The following is a 25,494-nucleotide window of genomic DNA, read 5'->3' on the forward strand; positions in this document are numbered from 1 at the left end:
ACAAAACAAGACCGTGCAAAGCCCTCTCCACTGATAATTGGTGAGGTGTTTCCCATTCTACTAAAGCAGATGAATTTGGCACATGGCAGCTGCGGGTATTAATGCAATTGCCAAATGGAGGTGTCAAAGAGGTTCCTCTCATCTTCAAGATGTTGTACCTTCACATGGTAGGAACAAAGAAGGGAAATTCACTATCAGATAACCTGTACCTGAACCTTCGAGATAAAACCATGTGGGCAAGTAATATAATGTTAAATTAACTGCTTTTTCTGGCTTTAAAGTTTCCATTGTTTAGTCAAAGATTTCTGAAATAGAAGCTATGTGCTCTCTCCACCCAAAAGAAAAATCAGGTTGGTAATCTAGAACTGCAGGTTCTCAACTCAATTACTTTCCCTGCTACCAAACAGAACATCTAAAGACAAGTGGTTTCAATCATGTACAGCTAAGGGTCTGTTTTCCCCTCAGTATGTCCACTCAATTTCCACTGGCACTAACAGAAGACATGGAGGGTGGACATCTTATTGTCCAGAAAAACATCCAGAAAATTATAGGTAAGATGTCAGAATGGTAGAACAAGTCCAACTGCGCTCACAAATGCCATTTCCACCTATCCTGAACCAAAAGCCCGAGAAAGTTGCTTAACAGGCTACTGTTAGCATTACTGCAATAGAGAAAAGGCGCATGGCTAGAATTACGACAAACGTCCAAGTGCTTTAAACACAGAACTAACAGCGTATCAGAATATGGCACTTGGGCTAAACTAATCTGGATGTCTTCAGTCCAGGAAACAGGCATTTCAGCAGCTATGTTTCAGTGACGTAGAAGCAAGAGTTTCTACAGAAGTCAGTCAATAAGCTCCTCCAATTAAGCCTCCAGTACCTAGACAATAAGCCATTTCTTCATTCCCATTGTACAGGAGTGTAAAGATGGCATTTATGTATCTCAGTATTGAGCTCTTAATGAGACTGGCTTTGCTGTTTATGAGTTTATCTTCAGAATTCAACATTCTCAGGGAATTTCCTTCACTAAAGTTCGCGTCAAATTATATGATTGTTAAAAAAAAAAAATTGCACTGCACATGTACCATAAGAGCGGGTCCGGCAGACACTCTGGCTTAGCTCTGGCTAGATATTACCAGACTTTCCCAGTGTGCTGTGGTCCCCCAGGGCAGGCAAAATCCACATACAGCAGCAGCTGAGTGAAGGGTGGAGTTTGGACCCAGCCACGAGAGCTGGTTGTGTCCACAGCAGATGTCTAAGACAGGAAGAGAATAACCTGAGTCGCCTTATTCACTGGAGAAACCCCATATGCCCTGCCATGTGGCCTACCTACCCACTCCTAACAATCAGAGATATATCAACTAGCTCCCATTGGAGTTCCCCCAGAATGCCCAGGCTTGACTACTGTATCTGACAAACCCCAAATGGAATATCAAATTCAGGCACAGCACCCATATACACACCCAGTTCAATTTACTAGATTAACTCAGACTGACTAGGATTCACCAAGGTGGCCAACACCCATCTGCGCCTCTTAGAAACATGGCCCTACTGTTTCAATTGTAAACTTGTGACCAAAACCTCATAATACTTTGTTTCAAGGAAAACCTGCTGCATCCCTCCCACACCCCCTTGTTCTCCCCACCTCTCCCGACACAAGTCTGAAGCCAGCTGCACCAAAGCCGCTGAGCCAGCCCTAGAAGACCTTCAAAGGAAGTTCTGCAATGGAACCTCCCATTAACCACAACAGCAGCTGTTGGCTGCAACATGCAATTAAACTAGTTACTTTTTCAGAGCTTTACGAGATTTAAACAAGTAGGTACCACTTGTAATTGCAACATTCCAGCTAAATTCTCTCCCTTTTATGGAGGGTTTCTGAACAAAGACTGTTTATTCAGTGCTGGTGGTTCTGCAACACTGGAGAACTGTATAAGTGCTCCACAAGGAAATGACTACAGAGTTTTCTGTGTAATGTCCAGTTACCCAGAAAAGATACAGATTACATGTCCAGCTTTGCTTGTATCCCTAAACCACTGCATAAATGTTTACTTATGTGGCTGGAATCCAGCCAAACTGAATGCTTTGAATTTACAGTCCACTTGCACATAGGACATTTTAGAAGTCTGGTAAAAATCACATTCCCAGAAACAAAAGAAATTGCCTAACTTTTGTATACAGTCAGAGAAAGGGAATTCTGGGACACCCTGAAACATTCCTACCATATTTTGCTCAAAATGAAAGACATATCCAAAGAATTGTAAAGACACTTTAAAAAAGGTAAATTACCAATATCTGCAAGAGTCAGTGTCAAACACCCTAACCAGAACAACCTGCACACGCTTAATACTACCGGAAAGTTACTAGGAAAAGTTATTTTTAATCAAAAAAACAGGCTGATAGGAGCACTTAAAAAAAAACAGTTTGAGGAGGCAGCATGCCTGGTCTAAAACAAAAATGGATTCTGTTAGGCATGGCCTCAGACACAAGGTCTGATCCATTTTTAGATCTAGCACTAATCAAGCAACAGGGCAGAGACTATCTGCATACTGCTGCCCCCATGTACCACGTTCACAAGTCTGACTCGGCCCAAAGGAAACAGCACTGAGCTATTTTTATTTACTGAGTCAGTTGTTTGATGTAAAGTGTTTCTTTAATTACACAACCAAAAAAGAAAGCCAAACACAGACAAAAACAGCAAAAGATCAACACCAGAAACTGATGAAGACTGCTGCTTGAAGAAGGAACATATCTATGCTCTGTCTTAGGGGTACAATGGCCTCCCCAAAACAAAACGAGCAGCAGCAACTCTTCTTGAGTTGTCTAGTTGTGTCCAATATTGTCACTGGTTAATTTAAAACTGAAATAAATTAGTGAGATGAAGATGGTAGTGACTAACCCCCCATCTCACCACAGCTTGTGTATGTGTAGCCTAGATGATTGGTATTACTCTTCCTGTCCTTCAGAAGGGGTCATAGTAATCCTCATGGGTGATTAGGTTCCTAAACCTAATATCATGCTTACAACCAGTGCTCAGCTCAATCACCTTGAATAAGCCCATATCACAACCAAAATGGGTAGTTGGATTTTCTTTGCCAGCCTCTCCTTTGCAATTTCACTCAAGTGTTTGCATATCATGCAGAACACTCACCAGAGCCAGAAACTTAGTATATTTTTTCATGCCAAATGCTCAGCTCAGTCCCAGTGAAAGTGCTTCCGCCGACGTGCACGGGCTGAAATTGTGGAAAAGCAGCATCACTTGCCCCATAACCTCAGCCATGCGGAACGCAATGCCATCCACAGCCTCAGAAACAACTCTGACATCATAATCAAAAAGGCTGACAAAGGAGGTGCTGTTGTCATCATGAATAGGTCGGAATATGAACAAGAGGCTGCTCGGCAGCTCTCCAACACGAGTTTCTACAAGCCATTACCCTATGATCCCACTGAGAGTTACCAAAAGCAACTACAGCATTTGCTCAAGAAACTTCCTGAAAAAGCACAAGATCAAATCCGCACAGACACACCCCTGGAACCCCGACCTGGGATATTCTATCTACTACCCAAAATCCATAAACCTGGAAATCTTGGGCGCCCCATCATCTCAGGCATTGGCACCCTGACAGCAGGATTGTCTGGCTATGTAGACTCCCTCCTCAGGCCCTACGCTACCAGCACTCCCAGCTACCTTCGAGACACCACTGACTTCCTGAGGAAACTTCAATCCATCGGTGATCTTCCTGACAACACCATCCTGGCCACTATGGATGTAGAAGCCCTCTACACCAACATTCCACACAAAGATGGACTACAAGCCGTCAAGAACACTATCCCCGATAATGTCACGGCTAACCTGGTGGCTGAACTTTGTGACTTTGTCCTTACCCATAACTATTTCACATTTGGGGACAATGCATACCTTCAGATCAGCGGCACTGCTATGGGTACCCACATGGCCCCACAGTATGCCAACATTTTTATGGCCAACTTAGAACAACGCTTCCTCAGCTCTCGTCCCCTAAAGCCCCTACTCTACTTGCGCTATATTGATGACATCTTCATCATCTGGACCCATGGAAAAGAAGCCCTTGAGGAATTCCACCATGATTTCAACAATTTCCATCCCACCACCAACCTCAGCCTGGTCCAGTCCACACAAGAGATCCACTTCCTGGACACTACAGTGCTAATAAACAATGGTCACATAAACACCACCCTATACCGGAAACCTACTGACCGCTATTCCTACCTGCATGCCTCCAGCTTTCACCCTGACCACACCACACGATCCATCGTCTACAGCCAAGCTCTGCGATACAACCGCATTTGCTCCAACCCCTCAGACAGAGACAAACACCTACAAGATCTCTGTCAAGCTTTCTTACAACTACAATACCCACCTGCAGAAGTAAAGAAACAGATTGATAGAGCCAGAAGAGTTCCCAGAAGTTACCTACTACAGGACAGGCCTAACAAAGAAAATAACAGAACGCCACTAGCCGTCACCTTCAGCCCCCAACTAAAACCCCTCCAATGCATTATTAAGGATCTACAACCTATCCTAAAGGATGACCCAACACTCTCACAAATCTTGGGAGACAAGCCAGTCCTTGCCTACAGACAGCCCCGCAACCTGAAGCAAATATTCACCAACAACCACATACCACACAACAGAACCACTAACCCAGGAACTTATCCTTGCAACAAAGCCCGTTGCCAATTGTGCCCACATATCTATTCAGGGGACACCATCACAGGGCCTAATAACATCAGCCACACTATCAGAGGCTCGTTCACCTGCACATCCACCAATGTGATATATGCCATCATGTGCCAGCAATGCCCCTCTGCCATGTACATTGGTCAAACTGGACAGTCTCTACGTAAAAGAATAAATGGACACAAATCAGATGTCAAGAATTATAACATTCATAAACCAGTCGGAGAACACTTCAATCTCTCTGGTCACGCAATCACAGACATGAAGGTCGCTATCTTAAAACAAAAAAACTTCAAATCCAGACTCCAGCGAGAAACTGCTGAATTGGAATTCATTTGCAAATTGGATACTATTAATTTAGGCTTAAATAGAGACTGGGAGTGGCTAAGTCATTATGCAAGGTAGCCTGTGTCCTCTTGTTTTTTCCTACCCCCCCCCACCCAGATGTTCTGGTTGAACTTGGATTTAAACTTGGAGAGTGGTCAGTTTGGATGAGCTATTACCAGCAGGAGAGTGAGTTTGTGTGTGTATGGGGGTGGGGGGATGTGAGAAAACCTGGATTTGTGCAGGAAATAGCCCAACTTGATTATCATGCACATTGTGTAAAGAGTTGTCACTTTGGATGGGCTATCACCAGCAGGAGAGTGAATTTGTGTGGGGGGGTGGAGGGTGAGAAAACCTGGATTTGTGCTGGAAATGGCCCACCTGATGATCACTTTAGATAAGCTATTACCAGCAGGACAGTGGGGTGGGAGGAGGTATTGTTTCATATTCTCTGTGTATATATAAAGTCTGCTGTAGTTTCCACGGTATGCATCCGATGAAGTGAGCTGTAGCTCACGAAAGCTCATGCTCAAATAAATTGGTTAGTCTCTAAGGTGCCACAAGTACTCCTTTTCTTTTTACAGTGGATAGTAGGATTTTTTTCTCCTGCTTGCAGACAAAGGCTCCTTATAACCTTGCTCCATATTTACAAGAGCCTGTTTAACCCATATTCTCAGTAGGATTGTTGACCAGTCACGTTAAATCACCGAAATCTGAGCAGATCTTTTTGCTGGTCCATTGCTTACAGGGCTTATCCATTCTGGCTAAGATGTAAAACTTAAGTCCTGATCCTTCTTGTCATTAGATATCCCACTGTATTCTCTTACAAATAAATTGGTTAGTCTCTAAGGTGCCACAAGTACTCCTTTTCTTTTTGCGAATACAGACTAACACGGCTGCTACTCTGAAATCTTACAAGTATAACTGTTAACCTTGGTTTGCAGGGTTGTTGTAGCTGTATCGGTCAAAAACGATTAGAGACACAAGGTGGGTGAGGTAATATCTTTAATTGGACCAACTTCAGCTAGTGAAAGCTTCTCTCTTTCACCAATAAACAATATTACCTCACCCACCTTGTGTCTGTTAACTCTGGATGTCAGACAAGATTCCAGTTTGGGCGGTTATACTCTGCCTCTCTAAATTCCCCCTCGGGTTTGAATTGGAATGTTATTCTGTCTAAACTACCATGTAGTATATCGCTGTGCAGTGTTACACAGGTGCTCGTTCCACCCCAGGACTGACTACAGTTCAGTACTAACTGAAGTCATTCCTGTATTCTTTTCCTATTTCACACTCACACACAGTGAGCGAAACTTACTTACAGGTGGGTAAAGCACTGAGACCATCAGATGAAAGGTGCTAAAGAAATACAGATTCATCATGGCATTAGACTATTTTATACCAAGTCTTAACACTGCCTAGCCCTACACCAATTACCAAGCTTGACTCATTCAGCACAGCCATTACAACATGCTCCAAAGCACACCCCAATTACAGGATTCCACCAAGACAGTGAGATATGGCAATACCACCGTAGTGTACCCTTGCCCAGCACTGCAGAAAGGAGCTATTTTAACTCAAGAGTTGGAGACAGAAAGGCACACAAAGCTATGCAATTACCACCAAACAAGTATTTACTGCCACAGCATGGATTTTCTTTCAGTACTTCCAGGAAACTTATTATTGCATATTAATCGCTTTTAAAAGTGCTGGGGGCAGGGGGAAGGAGAAGCGAGCAAAACATTTCAGGAATTTTAAGGAAATTTGACATAAATTCAGCCAATGCAAAGAGAGCGTCTAGTGCTTTACCCTTTGCCTCAGATAATCAAACTTTTAGTGGAGATTAATGACTGCCAGGCTCCAAGTAGCAAAGTATCCATTCTGCAACAGTTACCACTGCGTGGTGCTCTCTAGCCTGTCAGTGAAGAATGCCCAATGTACAGGTCAGTCACATCCCTTTCAACTGAAGAACTGCAGAGTTCAGATCCCTCATTTTCATTTCTTTTCAATTGCTCCTAACACTGCTATATTTTAATTCAGATTGTTATGTCTATTAGCTGGGCTCCATTTACCAGGCTTGCCGTGCAGTAGCATGGTACGAGCCTTTCGTTTAATAAAAATGTGGTGGTTTTTTTTTAAATGGTGATTCTAAGCAGGAGATGAGGCATTGAGAGTTTGAGATGCAGAAAGAGGGAATGAGATACTGTGTATTTATAGCCATGTTAGGAAAGCGTTTTTATTTTAGCTCAAGTATTGTTTAGTGATCCAATTCTCCAGCTCCAACGACTGAGCAATTCACTATGCGTGAAGCTTAAACCTAACAGGTATGCACAGGAGCCCAAGCAAACTCCATGATCACATAAAACCAGAGCCCATTTTACAATGTCATTTTTTGAAAAGGACAAAAATTCATCTGGCAGCAAAACGTCTTAAAAACCATGAACATGGTGCAGTAACTGCATAAATACCTGAGCGTTTGAACATACGGAGCGTTGGCCTTTGCACGGATGAGAATCATGCCAAAGTGACATCTCTGTTTCCCTATCCTTTTATAAAAAAGGACAAGAACAAGAACAAAAAAAACCACCCCACTGTCAGCCAAAGGCATATTCCCTTCCTTTCCCACCCCCCTCTCCCACCAAGCAGGCACTTACGTCTATGGAACAGCTGAGCTAAGAGGAGGGATAGGAACACAAGTTAGCACTTCCTCCGAAACAATGTGTTTTAAAATGGCACATGCATAAAGTAACTGCCATTGTCCTAATTGGTACGCAGGCGGCCTAGGATGGCGGCCTTGCTCTGGAGAGCATTCCTCATGAAAAGAAGGTATGTCAAGTCAGAATAATGAACTGAAAGTGACACCAGTTTTCTTCCCCCACTGCCTGACCAAGAAGGCCACTGGGGAAAACATGTAAAACATACATATGAATAAAGCTCTTTGTTCAAGAGAACTGCCTGCCTCTTATTCTCTACCTCCCCCTTTCGTATTAGTTAAATTCAAAAGATCCCTCAATGACTCTCTTGTTCCTCCAAAATGTCCCAGTCAAATAACGCTAGCGCCTCTTGTCACACAAGTCAGTGAATGAAGCCTTGTGCGTCTCCAGTGACACACTGTAAATATAAAGTGGCATTAATGAGGGATATTTTATCAAAGCCAGACAGTCCCTCCTGTGGCTATTCAGTTCAATGCAGAAGAAACGCAACAATAGCTAGGCAGCACTTTGTAGAATACGTAGCCCAGAATACAATCTTGTCAAGCCACTGCAAAAACACTGTGCATCGTACTGCAGAAGTTGCCCCAAATCACCCACAAAACTGTCTGCTGAGATTCCAGTGATAGCTTGAAGTTAAATCAAACAGCTTTCCTGTAAAGGAGGAGAAATTTTAGAGAGCCAGAAAGAGAAAGGCTTGGGCAAACCCATTTTAGCTGGGTTAAATTAACATCCATTTAATCCAAAACAATCACCATGGGAAAAGCATCTAGTCTGAATGAAAGACATATTATGTTAAAATGAGTTCTTTAGTGTAACAAGGCTCCCATTAATCACAACAGAAAAGAAAATGGAAGCACGTAAGTTCTACTTCGATACCAACAGGTTTTCGACTCTTCACTAAAGACTTTCTGGCTTCCTGATTCATCATCAGGGTATCCTTTCTGAGGCTGCACTGACAGAAGCCTGCCTTTGCAGCATATGGCCCAGACTTACTTAGCCACTTTCAATTACAACAATTCTATGAACGAAGAATTATAGAAAACACACAGAAACCAATTACTTTTCAATGTGAACACTACTTGATAGCCATACACAAGAGCAAGAAGCTGCTTCCATGGTAACCCGTAACAGAATTTTCATGTCGCTTCGCCATGCACTGTCAAGCCCACAATTCCTTCTTTACTAGTCACTATATATATATCCCCTGTTAAGAACAGCAATTTCAGATAGCAAAATATTTATAAACAAAGCAGTTACTACTTTCACCATTCACTCAACAAGCAGGCTTAGCACTCAGATGTAGTCCATTACTTTACTCTCCATAAGCAACCCTAAAGATTGATCGTTTTTGGTCTAAAGGAAATATCTGTGCCCAACAGTCTCTTCAGCAGCCAATGTATTGTTGCCTCTATTATTCACCAGTTTCAGATCCTCATGTGCACCCAGGTTTTAATGACACAGGGTCTTTCATAATGCACTAGTCCAAAAATGCTCTTTCAGGAATATTTTATTAAGATCAAAACTTGGACATCACAAAGAAGAAACTTTGAACAAATCCAGGTTTGCCACACCAATTTATCTACCAACCCATTAATTAAAGACTTAGCGATTCACACAAAGCTTTCAGTGCAAGAAAAATGAGACCAAAAAAAAAAAATCTCCTTTTATGTACCCAATACACATTTAGTCTATAAAATAAATGGCTTGGAGGAAATAGAGCACTTTTTAAAAATGCTTTGCATGGAATAATCCTCTCAAGGGCTTGACCTAGTATATTATGATTTACTCAGCTGTATGCTATTTACATAATTGTGAAAATAACTGGTAAAAACCAAACATTAGAGAGAGAAATGCTAGAAGACTTTCATAGTAGCCAAAGAACAACCTTTAGGCCACAATACAGTTAAGCATTCTTTCCGATATGGCTTTTATTCATTTTTTTGGCTACTTGTTGCTGCTGTTGTAACTGATCATCTGTTCTCTGCACAAGGGAGGTTCAATCTGATCTGTTCCACACATGTGTTTATTTAGGGAGGTATGGGTAAAAAGAAATCGGCAAACAGCATTATCTGAAGCATTGCAAAGAGTGATCTGACAGTGAAGTGATTTGTCTCTCTCCCCTTTGTTATTGAAAGCAAATACTGCCCTCTTCATTTCCAATCTTGCCAACACTCACAGGCGCTGCTGTTGGAAGAGAAAAACGTTTGCAATAGAGGGAAGGAAATAAAATCCCCTTCTATTTACAACACGGAGCTAGCCCCTGTAACAACAGGGCTGGGAAAGGGGAGCTGAGACTCCCAACACTTGATCGGAACGAGTCCTTCCAATCTCCACATCCCTGCAAGATTTAGAGAAGCAGGAGGGCTGTACGGGAGGCTGCAAGCCCAGGAGGCGGCAGAGTGGCCGGATTCAAAACACTGATAAGGGCTAAGAGTCTTAATTCACCACAATCGCTACCTGCCTCCCTGCCTGGCCGAAGGAGAGGAAATGGGGAGAAGAAACCTGCCCTCCCCAAGCCCCAGCCCCAGCCCCAGCCCGGCTGCTGAAGGGAGAAGCACAATGAGTCAGGACCTGGGGGAAAACCAGGAGCCGGAGCCAACCACGGGGGGCAACTTCTGCTTCGGAAAGCCAGGCAGAGGGGGCTGCGGCCAGCCCCGAGAGTGGCCCTGCAAGGGGGGCAGGGGGGAAGAGCCGTGCTGAGGGCTATAGGGGTCCCGAAGAACTATAAGGGGGTGGAGAAGGGAAGCTATACGGGCACGGGAATATAGGGGAGGTAAGGGGGAGCTATGGGAGCACTATGGGGGGCAGCGGGGCGCTATGGGGGGTTAGGGGGAGGTTATGGGGGGCAGTATGGGGTTGGGGCAGCGGGGCGCTATGGGGGGTTAAGGGGAGTTATGGGGGTGCAGCGGGGCGCTATGGGGGGCAGTATGGGGTTGGGGGGCAGCGGGGCTCTATGGGGGGCAGTATGGGGTTGGGGCAGCGGGGCGCTATGGGGGGTTAGGGGGAGGTTATGGGGGTGCAGCGGGGCCCTATGGGGGGTTAGGGGGAGGTTATGGGGGGGCAGCGGGGCGCTATGGGGGGCAGTATGGGGTTGGGGGGCAGCGGGGCCCTATGGGGGGTTAGGGGGAGGTTATGGGGGGGCAGCGGGGCGCTATGGGGGGCAGTATGGGGTTGGGGGGCAGCGGGGCCCTATGGGGGGTTAGGGGGAGGTTATGGGGGGCAGCGGGGCGCTATGGGGGGCAGTATGGGGTTGGGGGGCAGCGGGGCCCTATGGGGGGTTAGGGGGAGGTTATGGGGGGGCAGCGGGGCGCTATGGGGGGCAGTATGGGGTTGGGGGGCAGCGGGGCCCTATGGGGGGTTACGGGGAGGTTATGGGGGGGCAGCGGGGAGCCCCCCTGCCTACCTCTGGGGATGAGCGCGGCGGCGGCGAGCAGCAGCAGCAGCAGCGGGAGCGGGAGGATACCGGGGGCCCCGCCGCCGCCGCGCCCGGAGCAGCCGCTGGGCTCGGTCCGACTCGCCATGTCCGGGCACCTGCTTCGCTCTGCCCGCGCCGCCCGCGCCCGGCGATCCAGCGCCCGCTAATGAGATGCGCCGACGTCACCGCGGGGCGGGGGGGAGCCCCGCCCCTCTCGCCGCCTGCTGGTGGGATGCTAATGAGCCCAGCCGGGGCCCCGCCCCGCGATAAGGGAGCGAGGGTAAAGTCTCATCTCCGGCGAGGGGCGCATCGGCGGTGGGAGGGGTGAGGTTACTGCTCCCCTGAGCCAGGTGTCCTGGGGGGGGGGGGGAGCCAGGTGCCCCACGTCTCCCCTGCCCCCAACCCCATCCCTACCCCTCTGCCCCCACCACCGCATCCGCCCTCTGTACCCCAACGCCCCCACGGCACCGGCTGCAGCCCCCCCAGGTACCTGCTGCCCACAGCCCTCCCTGCCTGCACACCCCCGGCGCCCCCCCCATAAAACCTGCAGCCTGAGCTGCCTGCATCCCCCACCCCTCCCCCAGCTCCTCCCCACCCAGAATGCCTCCGCCATATCCCCCCACCCCACCCCCTCTTACTTCCTCTCCTGTACCCCGCTAAGGCACCCTCCCCAATCTTCACAAGCCATTTAACTGCCCCCCCCCCACACCTACACACACCCCTCCACCTCTCTGGAGAGCTGCAGAGCTAAATCAGGATGGTGTCGCTCCCGAAAGCAAGCCGGCGTTACCAGCTTTAGGCCTAGGTGGATACGATCTGAGGCAGGCCACGGCCAGGCCACGACTTGGTACGAATCACCTTCACAGTCCACGCCGCTGCGTGCTGCTTTGCGCTTCTGCTAAGTCAGCCTTAGCGCACTTCCTCAGCGGAGCAACCCACTTTAGTTAGAATCACTCAAGTCACAGCCAGAGGGGACATACTTACATTGATTTAAAACTGGGTTAAAGTTACAGGTGCAAAGTAAACCAATGTATCAGTTTTCAGAGTAGCAGCCCTGTTAGTCTGTCTTCTCAAGAAGAAAAGGAGTACGGGGGCACCTTGGAGACTAACAAATTTATTTGAGGGTAAACTTTCATGAGCTACAGCTCACTTCGTCGGACTAAATTTGTTAGTCTCTAAGGTGCGCCACGTACTCCTTTTCTTTTTGCAATATATCAGTGTAAGGTAACCAGCTACAAGCCATTTTTGAAGTTACTGTAAGAGTATCCACAGAAAGTTTTGCCAATTTACCTAAATCTGTTTTAAAAAACTCACACACTTTTAGGCCTTGGCTACATTGGAGAGTATATCCATTTTAATGGTCTGACTTCCCCTGGGGCTTTTTTCAGTTTAGTTTACATTGATTAGGGGAAGGGGGTTAAACTAAACTGAAAAAAAACCATACTTAACCTGGAATAAGAGTGGCTAAATGGGGGATTATACCTAAAGGCAAAAATGCTCAGACTTTTTCCAGGTAAAAATGTAGATTTAGCTACACCAAAAATGTTACACAAATAGTGTATTGGGATTGCTGTTGCACTGTAACACTTTAATTCAAAATGTTTTAAAAATCCCTTTCCTTTTATCAAAAATATTAGAAGTTGTCAAGATCAAAATGGACCATTTAGACTAACAAAAATGTTTTGTTCAACCCAAAACAGTTTATAAACTGCCAGTAAACCAAAAGAGCGGATATTTGCACAGCTCTAATTATACCAGCGTAATTTATTGGTTTAAATTCACACCTTAGGTTACAATGAAGAAACTTTCCCATGTAGGCAAAGCCTTAGTTAAACTGGTTCAATACTGTGTGTACACAAGCCTATTGGTAAATGGGACAGGGGAAGGGAGGATACGGATTCTGTTCTAACCACAAGCTCCACGATTCTTTTACCTCTCTTGAATTCAGCAGGAGGCATTCCTGACTACAGACCAAATAGGCTGCCATAGCATTAGCAGCAAGCAACAGTGGTGTATGTGGCAGTGGCTAAGTCCTTTATGACTAAACGCCCAATTTGTTCAGTGTACTACTGCTCACTAGGGAAAGCAGAATTTAGCAGTGAGTTGCATGGATTATCCAACAGGGCTTTTCAGATGTTACAGTTTACTGTCACAACATTTACATTCAAGGTGTGGTTGCCAGAGATTTGTTTTGTTTTATGAGCCGAACAAATCCTTTTTAAGTACACAAAAGAAAAACATTTAAAACTCTCCTCTCCCGCCCCCCCCCCCAAAAAAGTGGATGTTTTTAAACAATTTCTTAGTGCCTGTTTGTATAGAGTCTTTTAATGGAAAAACCCCTTTGTTACCAGTCTCAGATGGTATCAAAATGCTGCTGTTAGAGTAAAAAAAGTGATTTAGGCAGAAGCTCTCTGGTTCCACCACTGAAATCGGATTCTATTGTTTAAGGCAAAATAAGGAAGGCGGGGGGGGGGGGATGACACAGAAAGGAGGAAAACGCATAGCTAAGATAAGAAAATGCACCTTCTGTCTCTAATGTCGGCAGTTCAGTTGCTAAGAAAAATCAGACATAGCATATGGCTATGACTGATTAATCTGTCCATGATTCATAGTTGAGAGTAGAATTCATGTTAAGAATGAATTTAAGAAATAATATTAAGGGGAAACTGTACAAAAATGTAAATTCTGCTGCTTTAAAGACAGATTGAGCTGGACTCTGTATAACATTTCTAGCCAAGGACAACTGACATGCAAACCAAGATCCAGTCATATTGAACCTTTCGGCTTACTAAGGGGCAGGAAAGATCTAAAGAGAATTTGCAATGCTGGATTTTTAAGACAGACAGGAGATGTTAGCTGATAGAGGGCAGGCCAGCTACTGAACAGTGGGCAAATGCTATCACACTTTACCAGGCTGGTGCACCTGATTACACATTACATTGCTCATGAAACCACCACCAGGATGGCCAATGTGACCATGAGCTCTCCCACATATCTTTGACATCAATGAAGGGACACAGATTATAAAGGATTTGGATCTGATGGGGGAGGAAAAATTAAAAGAGGCCTGGTCTTCACTGGAGAAGAAAGGTGCATTTTTAAACACGAACTGGCATGTGTTAGTCCCAGAATGGAGACAGAGGCCATTGTAGTTTTAATATATTTGCTGGTCAAGTTGAAGCCTAGACTCCCCGCAGGGAAGAGACCACTACAACACATGAAGCCAAAGATCTATCCTTCACTGGCAGGGCTTTCCAGGAGTCCTTGGAGAACACACCCTCTAGACATTTAAGGCTGTTTTGATACAACTAACCCAAGCTGCTAAACTCTTGGTGAATTTCAGAATAAACCAGAAAGGTCTGCACAACATACCTACTATGCTTTTCCCCTCTTTTGATTTGGTCTTTCAGCTCAGGTGTCTTGGAGTCTCAGATTGTTTGGAGGTGAAGCAGCTGTAGTAAGACAAACCTGCTGGCCACTGGTGAGAAGCAGCCTGGGAAAAAAAGACATGACCTGCCCTGGAATACCGCACTGAAATGTCACCCCGATATTGCCTGCTGTCAGTTGAGACACAGAGAAAGCCTGGGGACTACAAGCAACAGAAGGAAGTGTCAAAGATTACAACATCCGATGAAGTGAGCTGTAGCTCACGAAAGCTTATGCTCAAATAAATTGGTTAGTCTCTAAGGTGCCACAAGTCCTCCTTTTCTTTTTGTGAATACAGACTAACACAGCTGCTGCTCTGAAACCTTTCAACATCCATTTAGCCACTCTGGGACCTGGTGAGCTTCCACTGAAATCAAGCTTCTCAGGCATCAGGTTTAGCTGGACCCTCTGGTCACAGTAGTGTTACACAGGTAGATTTGTTCTGGTTGGCTAATCTGGACTCTTATTAGAAAGAAGGCAAAAAACAGGAAAGGGGTAGTAAAAAAAGGTGGAGTAGGAAACTGACTATGGAGGAGGTAATAGTAGCAACCTTAGGTTCACAATTTAGGAGTTGCTCAGAACACAGCCATGGAGCCATTACTGTCATCTGTCTCTCACTCCCCCCCGCCCCCCGAGTGTATTTTATGATCAAAACAAAGGCAGCCCAGGAGTAAGATGATGCAATTGAGACCACAAAGCCAATGCTGGTAAATGGTCCAAGTTAATAGGTGTATGTTTCCCCACTAAAGAAACACAGAAGATGGTGGCAACTTAGTCCCACTGCAATACACCAATCAAAAGTAGTATCCACACCAGGAGCCCTCAAAGCCATAAATCAACAGCTGTTTAGTTCAGATAAAGGAATGATGCAAATGAAGTTGACTGTTCTGTGTTTCTTTCAAACAAACTTCTCACCCCCCTCCATCCAACTGCTCCCTGAAGAGACTCATAAGCTAAAGTAACCTTCTACCACCTTTCTACTCACTTTGGCCAATGTAAGGTATAAGCCGAAGGTAGGAGTCAGTTCGTGGGCATGAGGATGGGTCTCCCAAGGGGGTGCCATGCATCCACAGTTCTTTTCAATTTCTGCAAGTTTGACATCAGTGCATTATTATATGGAACAGAGTTCTCTCTTCTGCTCTTTTAGCCATGAAGTGGAGTGCAGTCATCTCTGGACAGGCACCATCTGCCCACCCCATTTCCTTGTTTTCTGGATTGACAGTCAATGGGAGATGGGTGTCGAAGAGCTGGTAACTTACCTTTCTATTGATTTTCCATCTGTGCAATAATTTTTACAGGTCTTAATTGTCTCAATTGAATTGAGCCACCCTTCCTCCCTCTTCAAAACAGACTAGCTCCAGAGAATTGCTCCTCCAGACTGCTAAGCTGTGCCTTAATAAATTTTATGCAATCCATCATCTTGGCTATCAACTAGTAGGTGTGTCTTCCATGGGAAAGAGGAACTTAATGTCTTTCTCTCATTATTCCTTAAATATTATGGGTCTAAGAATGCCTTAACAGAAAGGGCATGCCAAATATTTCCAACATTCTTAATTAGGTTATTCGAAGCAATGCTACAGCAAATGAGTTGTCACTTTAGCTTTACCATTCTGTCACCTTTTGCAGAGTCTAAACTTACAACTGCTCAGGGCAAATGTTGCATCACACTGTAGGTTTAGAAAGAACTATCTGTTCCGATTGAATTGCTTCTCGCGTAGATTCAGACAAGCATTATCTGTGCAAACACAGGACTCTTCCCACATTCCAACTCCTTCAAACTGGGAACATTCATACCCACAACTAGCCTCGGAGCAAACCAGCCCCCTTTCTCCTCCATTAGATCTGTGCTCTTCTCACTTCTGTTGGAAGAGCAGCGTCTTTTTCCCCAACAGATTTTACAAACTGACAGTAAAACATGTTGCTCCTTGCACAACAATTGCAACCTTAACATTGTGTGCATCTTGTGAAACAGGGCTAGGGTCATTGCAACTATGTGGCTAAACCAGATTTATTCTTAGATTAAGAGGGAGGCACTTGTTTTAGTCTAGGACACAGTATATTGTTCATCTCCAGAAGGACTTCCATGCTGGTAAACAAATCTGGTCTGAAAGACACTGCATATATACTCAATTTGCCTCAGTATGATTAGGTACCAGACTATCTTGTTTGTCTATTTTTAATTACTTATTTTATTCCCTTCCATAAGATATTGTACATTATGACCCACTGCTGCTCAAGCAACAAATTGAAGGATGACCCATATTAAGTGTAAAGGTTTATAATAATTTAAGTATTCATGGGATGCAGAACAATAAGATGTAGGAAATGCAATTTGCATAATAAATATCAATATCACAACAGCTAAAACAAACCATGACAAATTATCTGCTGCTAAGTGACCAAGAGATTATGGAATACAAATTGCAAATCCTGAACTTTAGGAAATGACTTCCTTAACTGTGTGTTTCTTTCAGCAAAAGACAAAAAGGGAGTCAAGATGTACTAAGGAGAGTGGCTAGGTTCCTGTTGGAAATATCCTAATGCATTCCCATTATGCATTAACTTTAGTTTCAAGAGGAAAACTATTTCCTCTGCCATGGAAGTTTAACTTCAGATTATTGGTCACAGTGAGTTAGCAGTTTTGATCTTTAAGCATGAGCCCCATTGGCAGTGATTAAAAGCTGTATTATATTTGAGAGGGCTCAGGTTACAGGCAGCTAGCAACAGAAGCTAGCTAAAAAGTGGGAGGGGAGAACAGGCTGATAAAGATTGACCTGACCACTACATCTACAACAGAGATTTCTTAACATTACAAGGCCACTCCCAGTGTCTCCCATTCAAATTGACATTCAATGATCATCAGGTTTCTCAGTCTGGTTATGACCTTCCCCTCCCTTCTCCCCCACCCCCAATACAGATGCAGTCAGGAGGTCACGGGGACCTGGGAGATGTTGGGTCTGTTTCTAAATTCCTCCAGCAGAGAAATGGAGGATGGGAGTTAGGGTATTCTTAAGCCACTTTTGTTCTGTTTTCTTGAGCCATCCAGGATCCTGCTCAGCACACAGCGCACGTTGGAGCAAACTATGAGCCTGGGGAAGCAGCAAATAGCCATAGTGCAATGCACTCTGACCATGCTTCCAATCGGTTCTCGATGCTGAGGGCTGGGAGCACAACTAGTGTACAGTCCCTCTCCCACAGTCAGCTCTCCACTGGCTGGAGATTCACAGCATGCTGCTTCTGGTTACTGTAAGGTCCTTGACGCTGCTGGAGTGGCAAAGAAGGGCCCCAGAGTAACCAAGAATCAAAATCCTCTGAATCTAGTAATGGCTCACCTCTCCTATTGCCAAGTATTGGTAGGTGGGAACATTTTAAGGCTGTGTATGGGCTGCAGTTTCATAACACTTTATAACTGGGGAACATCAGTGGAAATCCACTCAAGTGTGACAGGATAATTCCCAGACTTGAAGAGGATCTAGATCACATATGCAGTATCTGAAATGTGCCTAGTTTCTATGGATACTTAATAAAAGTTATGAGCATGAGGAATTTCTTCACAGTAGCAGTTTTTTTTTTTTTAATGCCACTGGCAAACATTCTTCAGAATAGGATTTTTTTTTCTACTTCAGTTTAGCTAATTTCAAGGACCAGATGGTGTTTTTGCAGTTTATAACTGATAATCAATTGTTTGTTAATGCATTTTTAAAGCAAGAACAGAAATAAACTTAAAAATGAGAATTCCAATCTGATATACGTGAGCTGGAGAAAATGCCAAAATCATGAAGTTCTGTATTTTTTTTTCTGTATATGCAAGTCTCGCAAAGTGGAAAGGCAAATGTCTATACTGCTCTCCCTCATGCAAACTAAAGAGTAAACCCTATTTAACAGACAATACATGTCACTTAGAGCAAATATAATGACATGGGAAGGATTCACATTCAGGTATTTAGATGAACAGTGAGCACTGTGTGACCTCTCTCAAGTTACAGACCAATCTAGCTCCTATTTGAGAAGTTGTCTTTCTATTTACTTTAATGGGCCTTTTTGACATTCAGATCTAACCACTAGATGATAGTACAAGATTATTTACATTATATATATATATATATATATATATATATATATATATATATATATAAAGTTCATAGTTGGTATGTCTATGCCTTAGATACTTTCACAAATTTTGTATAGAGCCTACTCATTCTAAAAAGAATATTTGCAAGGCTCTACAATGAGAATTTGTTTATTTAACTGCTTTTAAAGAGCAAATAGCAAGAAATTGTGTTTTTATAAGCTCTGTAAAAATAGTGGTCACCACTTTTAAGTTTCTTGATAGGTAAACTACACAACCTAAAATTTATTAAATCCAGAGGAATTTCTCCTATAGATAAATTCAGGGTAGGTCAAGCTATTGTTCAAAAGGGAGAGAAAGCTAGACACAGTAGCAATTCATGGCCTAAATCCTGCAAACACACATGCTGAACTTTGCTCCCAAGAATAGCTGGATTGAAGTCAATTGGGCTAATCACCTAGGTAAATTTAAGTGCATGAGGGTTTGTAGGACTGGAGCCTGGGAGCACTAGTGTACTTAGCAGAAATACTACAGATGTAACTGCTATGAAGCCAGACATTCCCTCATGGAATTTATCTTATCCAGGTAGGAACAAAACCACAGCTGAAGATGGTCTCCACCAGAATCCTGGAACATGTATGCATAGCCTACTGTACAATTCAGAGATCACCAGGGTTTATATACATATGACATAAGTCTCAATTTCTTTTTAACTAAGGAAATAGAGTTTAATTCAAAATTATGTACAAAGGCCCCCCTTCTCTCCATCATGTGTGTTTAATGAAGTTTGGTTGATCAGAGATGGTTAATACATTAAAATGTCTTTCTGTACTATTTAAAAACCTTACACTTTATTTTTAACCACACCAAATGGCTCAGTGTACATTTGGTGAAGCTGGAAATAACTCAGATACACATTTGTCATTCACATGCATCTTTTTCATTAAAATGCTGTGCAAGTTTTCTTTCCATTTTCACACATTAAGAGTCTTTCATGGTGACATCATTTTCTGAAATACGGATCTTTAATGACATCATTGATGTAAAGCAGGATCTTCTCTTGCCATGAGAATTTTGCTCAGATTTTTTGTGGTTTATGTTGTCACCTGAACTCTATCAAGGGATTATATCTAGGTATTAAACTGTTCCCTGTCCAGGGTGCATGACTAACTGGTTAGAGCATGTTGCTGGGAGTCTGGATTCCAGTGTTCTCTCACTGGCTCTACGATTCACTTGCTGTATGAACCTTGGCAGCTCATCTTGAGTTTGTGTCTCAGTTCCTCAGAAAAATGGAGATAATACACATTTATGTAACTTGTGTCAGTATTGTGGGGTTTCTTCCATCCTAATACAGGTCTAAAAGTCTCAGATGAAAAGTGCTGCAAAGAGCAATAGATTCCTTTAATATTTCTATTTTTTCCCCCACAAATGATCATGTTTGTTCGTTCACATACTCTGTCAAGTGGAATAAAAAACAGCCATCTTTCTCAGGAGATGCATCAGCCCTTAAATTTTCATAGAGTTGCATGGGACTTAGCCACACAACTCACATGAAAGTCAGTGTGTAGATAAAACCTGTGTAACTCTTTGAAAATTTAGGCATTTGTGAAAAGAATCCAGAAAAGGAATAATCAAGTTATAGCATTTCAGACTCAGTGGCTCTCCTGACAGAAATCAAGGACTTCAAGGATGTGTTTCATTCAACACACAGGGCTCCCAGGTGGAGTCTGAATGTCTCCTTTTACTGATCCCTAGACTGAGGAACTGAAGTTCAGTCTGTTTAAAGATCAGGTAAAAATGAAAAGCTTAATTTCCTCTTTCATGTTGTGACACAAAGTTGTCATTTGCCATGCTCTTCTTCTATAAATGTAGTATTTTAGTTCCAGTACAAATCTCTCTCAATATATTTTATTTATTTGGCTTTCACTATGATGAATAACAAATTTGTTCAAAATCTAAAGGTATCAAAGAGACTCCAATACACAATGCAGGAATACTGCTCTCTATCCCCATTAAAAAAAAAAAAAAAAAAAGATATGGAGCATCTTGTGTTCTGATCCCATCAGCTTTCACAAGCTAGACAAGGTCAGTTAGAAGAAAGATGATCTAGGAAGTGGTATTGGTGATTGAATAGGGGGATACTTTTCCCATTATTAAATATGTACTTACACTGCAGTAGCACCCGGAGACACCTGTAATGATCTGGGCTCAGTAGTGTTAGGTGCTATACAAACATACAAAAACTCCCTGCCCAGAGAGTTTAATCTGTTCTGATTGAATACCCCAGCGTTGTGTAAGGGGATGTTGTGTTAGTGGAGAGGCCACTTTTGAATATAAGCAGCTAATTTTGTTGACCACAATTTAATTAGGGACTCTGATACTAAGGCCAGGAAAGCAATGTGAGGATTTAGAGATTCTGACTACTGATATTCAAGAGCTCATAGGCCTTTTCTCAAGACTAGCATCGCTAACACCAGTGTCCAAGCCCTTTTCAACTTAAGTAGATAGATTTTTGCCTCTCTAAAATTCCCAATAAAGTTGCAGTGCCATAAAGTCTATATTAAATTCTTAGCTTATGTAAATAGTAATACTACCTCATTCTTGTTTGGAATTTTTGCATCCATAGGTCTCAAACTGCTTTACAAAGGAAGTATTATTCCCATTTACAGATGGGGAAACTGAGGCACAGAATTGCAGTGACTTGCCTAAGGTGATCCAGCAGACCAGTGGCAGAGCAGGAACAGACTCCAGGCCTCCCGAGTCTCAGACCTGTGCTGTCCACTAGATCACACTGCTTCTAAAATTTTGAAAATAAAAATTAGCTAGCGTTCCCTGTTGCTGTGCATTGAGAGCAACTACCTTTCACTCCAGAGGTGGCAGCTTTTCAGTGGAGGCTAATGTGGTAATCAGTTCAGAGAGCACTTTTGGATCGCTTTATGGTGAAGTAAACTATGGCTCCCACTCAGTAGTGCAACCATGTGCTTAACTTTAAGCACATGCTAGAGGCCATTCCTTTTTGGCAAAGCACTTAAGCACAAGCCCAAATTCTATTGATTTTATGACATTTAAGCACATGCTTAAGTACTTTTCTGAACCAAGACTTCTACTGGGAAGAGATTAGATTGCAACTAGTTGCAGAAGTAACTAAGAACATAAAAGCAACATTTATACAATGCTGTAACAGACTGGACTTCAATTCTCTTGCAATCTGTAGAAACTCTGCACACATGTACACAGGCACACTTATTTTGGGCAATAATGTAATCTTTGTAAAGCACATATGCTCAGCACCCATCAAACAATTTCAATTTGAGTTATAGTTTAATCTCTTCCAATGTCCCACTTGATATTTGCATTTGCTCGGTCCTTTTCTTGGCATGTTTGTAAGATTTAATTTGTTATGTGACCTGAAAGAGATTTTAGTTTACTTGTAAAAACCCCCACCAAACGTGACCATAAAACAGTCTTTTGATTTTGGAGAAATCCTATTGAGGAACTGAAGGGCTGTCATCAGTGCAGCATCAGTCTTCATTATCTGATTCTTTTTCCAATTGGCAGCACTTTACAGAGAACACAGCTCTTTCAACAAAAATGATAAAGGGGTATTTGAAATAAACAGAGGAAGTCCCCAGCCAATGAATACCTTAGATTGCTATGGACTGTGACTTAAAGCTAACTCCTAAGAACTCCAGCTTTTTATCTTTTAATAAAAGAGCACCATACAGATGGGATTTTTGCTTGGCTAAGACCTTTGTTAACAAAACCAAACAAACCCTAAAGAACACTGCACAAATACTAGAAATTTAAATGTCCCTTCCAAGCAGAGAATGCAAGTCTCCTACATGGATTGATTCAAGACTATTCAAAAAAGGGGAAGTACTCCCAAATGGTTGCAGCTAACCAATAGCCATGGTCTCTCCAGATATCTATATAATCTAGATCCCCACACACAAGGGCTGGATCAACTGAATTACATTTGGGTTTGTGAAATGCCAACCTGTCCAGTCTGAAGCAGAAGTGGTATCTTGAAATATGACCGTCACAGAACTGGTTCACCGAATCTGTTCGCAAAGGCCAGTTCAGTCTAGTCTATTTTTGTTATTTTTAAATTGGTCTACATGAGAAAGGCTTACACAAAAGGAAAGAGGATACTTGTGGCAGGTACACTGGTTTTCATTCAAGGGATTTCCCTTCAAATTCAGACTACCCAATCAGCTGATGCATAAAGCAGGAAATTAGGCAGTCAGCATGGGGCTGTACAACATAACTTTTTGCACTCCATTCCTGGATCTCCAGTTCTGAGAGAAGAGTGACCTTGAAATTCAAAATTAATGCTGGAACACACTGCAAATTCTTGGTGAAAAACAAATTGCAGTTTTGTCAAATTTCACAGAAAAGCAGAATTTGGGGTGTGTCCAGTGGCCTGAAGCCAACTGACATTGATTTCTCTCAGTCACTTTACAGAAATACTGCTATCACCACTTTTGCATAGCCCAGGTGCGAATGAAAGGTAGCTGAACTTGTAAGGCTAGAAGCGTTTCATTCTGCTGGTCAGCCAGTCTCACGCATTGCGAAGCTGACTTTGGGCAGCACATGAGACTTAATCCCATCCACAGGGAGTTTAGAGAAGGAACAAAAATGAGACAAGCCCAGAGAATGGTCTGGGGGCATAGGTCAGAGAGAAAGAAAGAAAGATTTCAATCTGGAAATGTATCCTAATCATGCAAGTATCTGGCACAACCTATGCCAACTATGGAGGCTTGATCTGCAGTATCTCCAGAATTATCCATTGATACATACACAGATCCATTCTTTATTTACATTTACACATGCACACCCACACACCACACAGAGTGAAACTGGTACCCAAAAAGTCATGTATGAAGTAGCTGAGCACATTGCTAACACTGAAATACAAATTAGGAAACCTTGTGTTGACAGCCTGATAAGGCCCATGCCCAGACCATGTTTTTGCCACATTTGTCATGGAGGTCCTGGACTATGACCAGAGATCCTGGGTGCTATCACAATGCAGATAATATATACATTTTTGCTCCACCTTTAAGACAGGCAACTCTACAGAATCTATGATTGATTTTATATATACAGAAGTATAAAAAGTTATCAGTTCAGAGGACTATATTACTCTGTACTTAGCAAGACACACTCCTCACTGATCAGTTATCACTTACAGTAAAAATAACTAGAAAGGTTAAACTACCAGATTTGTTGGAACAAGATGGAATATTTTCAGATGGATTTAAAGAATCTGAAATATTCCCTAGCGTAGAGATAAAATGTGAAACTCTAGCCAGTCTGGCTCCCTTGCTGGTCTAACCTTTTTACTGCTGGATAATGAGGAATAGACTATAATTTAGACATAGTATTCTTTTCACAGATCATACTGAGAAGGGAGGGGAGGCAAATCACTTTATAGTCTTGCATCATCTCTCCTGCAGAGGAGTTTTATGGAGAGGGTGCTCTATGCTCATCGGAGAAGCTGTGCCCTCTGCATGTTGTTGTGACGAATTTCAAATCAAGAGGGTGCTTGAATTGGATTTATTACAATTGGAAGACAAGAAATTGTGATCTTTATGAGCCAATGACACGGAGCCTTATAATAAGGGAATTGAGTATCATTTTAAATTTAAAGCAAATTAGATTACTGGGGTCAAATCCTTTTGCAGAGACATCACATCTTCAGTGTCTCTCTCTTACATCTGACATCCTTTTTTCAGGTTTCACATTAGCATTTAAGTGTTTTTAAATATGTTTAATACTCTTATAGAAGAAAAGTCCCTATAAAAGTCAAGTCATGAAGATCGGAGGGGGGACAGGGAGGGAGAGTAAGCTATCAATAACTGCTAAGGAAAACCACAGGCTTGTCAAAGAGAAGGCTTCAAAGCTAATGGAATGCTAGTGCCTCTCCTCATCTTCCTCCCCCACACGCTACCCAAGCCTTAACAGATGCAATAGAGACTGGTTCCTTTTGAAGTTGCCCCAGACAGTGCTGCTTCCCCCTGAGAAGAATACCTCCCCAGGCAACAGATACTCTGCTTTGCATTAAAGTCTGATGTTAAAAAAGTGTGTGTGTGTGTGTGTGTGAGAGGAGGGGGGGGTCCCTTCCCTGAACCTTCTCAGCCACTGTTGTGACTCATCCTCCCTTCTAGCTGCCTCCACCGAGAGTCTCCGGTTCCAAACCATCCCTTTTCTCAGGGAAGGCACAACCACACTAAATACTAGTTCAAATGCTTACCTAGGATGGTAGCAACCAAGTGCTGCTCCCACCACTATGGTTTCATTGCAGCTGTTGGTGGACAGACCCCTGCAACTCTTACACTCTGGATGTCTCAGCAAGACCTGCATGGAGACGGAGCAGTATCCAGCTGGAAGTGGTCATCTGGTCAGGTTCGAGGCAGGTGGGTGGAAGCAGTGGGGAGAAGCTTGTGCTGCCACTGGCTCTGCGGTAGCTATTCTGTGCACATAGGGGCCAACCCTAACACGGAGGCAAGTGGTTTTGCGGCACAGTTTCAGGGGAGCCATGAAGGGGTCATGTTTGTGGAATCTATGCAACTGAGTGGGACAGATTATTTCTGGGCAAACAACCAGCACCTAGCCTGCTGCTCAGTCTGTGCTCTGGATCCCTGCACTTAGCCCTGGGGACTAAACTCCTTTCTCAGGACTGTCTGCCTGGCACCTTTCATCAGCACTTACACAACAAAAATCAGTCAAGTACTTCTTCCCTCTGGTTGCATTTAAAAGTGTCTCCTCTGCATGGAAGGTGTCAAGGTTCCTTCCCCACTCTGAACTCTAGGATACAGATGTGGGGA

At 43.4% G+C, this 25,494-nt stretch overlaps 1 protein-coding gene across 7 annotated transcripts in view; it reads right to left on the minus strand.

Moving 5' to 3' along the window:
- CADM1 (cell adhesion molecule 1) overlaps window positions 1-11,329 on the minus strand; it is a 289,423-nt gene extending 278,094 nt beyond the window's left edge. For 4 of the 7 annotated variants that reach the window (XM_073320758.1, XM_073320763.1, XM_073320762.1 and 1 more), the window contains exon 1: window positions 11,158-11,327. In XM_073320758.1, coding sequence (XP_073176859.1) covers window positions 11,158-11,275 — 118 coding nt within the window. In that variant the 5' untranslated portion in view covers window positions 11,276-11,327. Of the gene's footprint in view, window positions 1-11,157 lie in introns of all 7 variants that reach the window. The other 3 variants (XM_073320759.1, XM_073320757.1, XM_073320764.1) reach the window with 2 other exon arrangements.
- Between the last annotated feature and the right edge of the window lie 14,165 nt (window positions 11,330-25,494).

The sequence above is a fragment of the Lepidochelys kempii genome, chromosome 22 (assembly GCF_965140265.1).
Source record: "Lepidochelys kempii isolate rLepKem1 chromosome 22, rLepKem1.hap2, whole genome shotgun sequence".
Taxonomy (NCBI): domain Eukaryota; kingdom Metazoa; phylum Chordata; order Testudines; family Cheloniidae; genus Lepidochelys; species Lepidochelys kempii.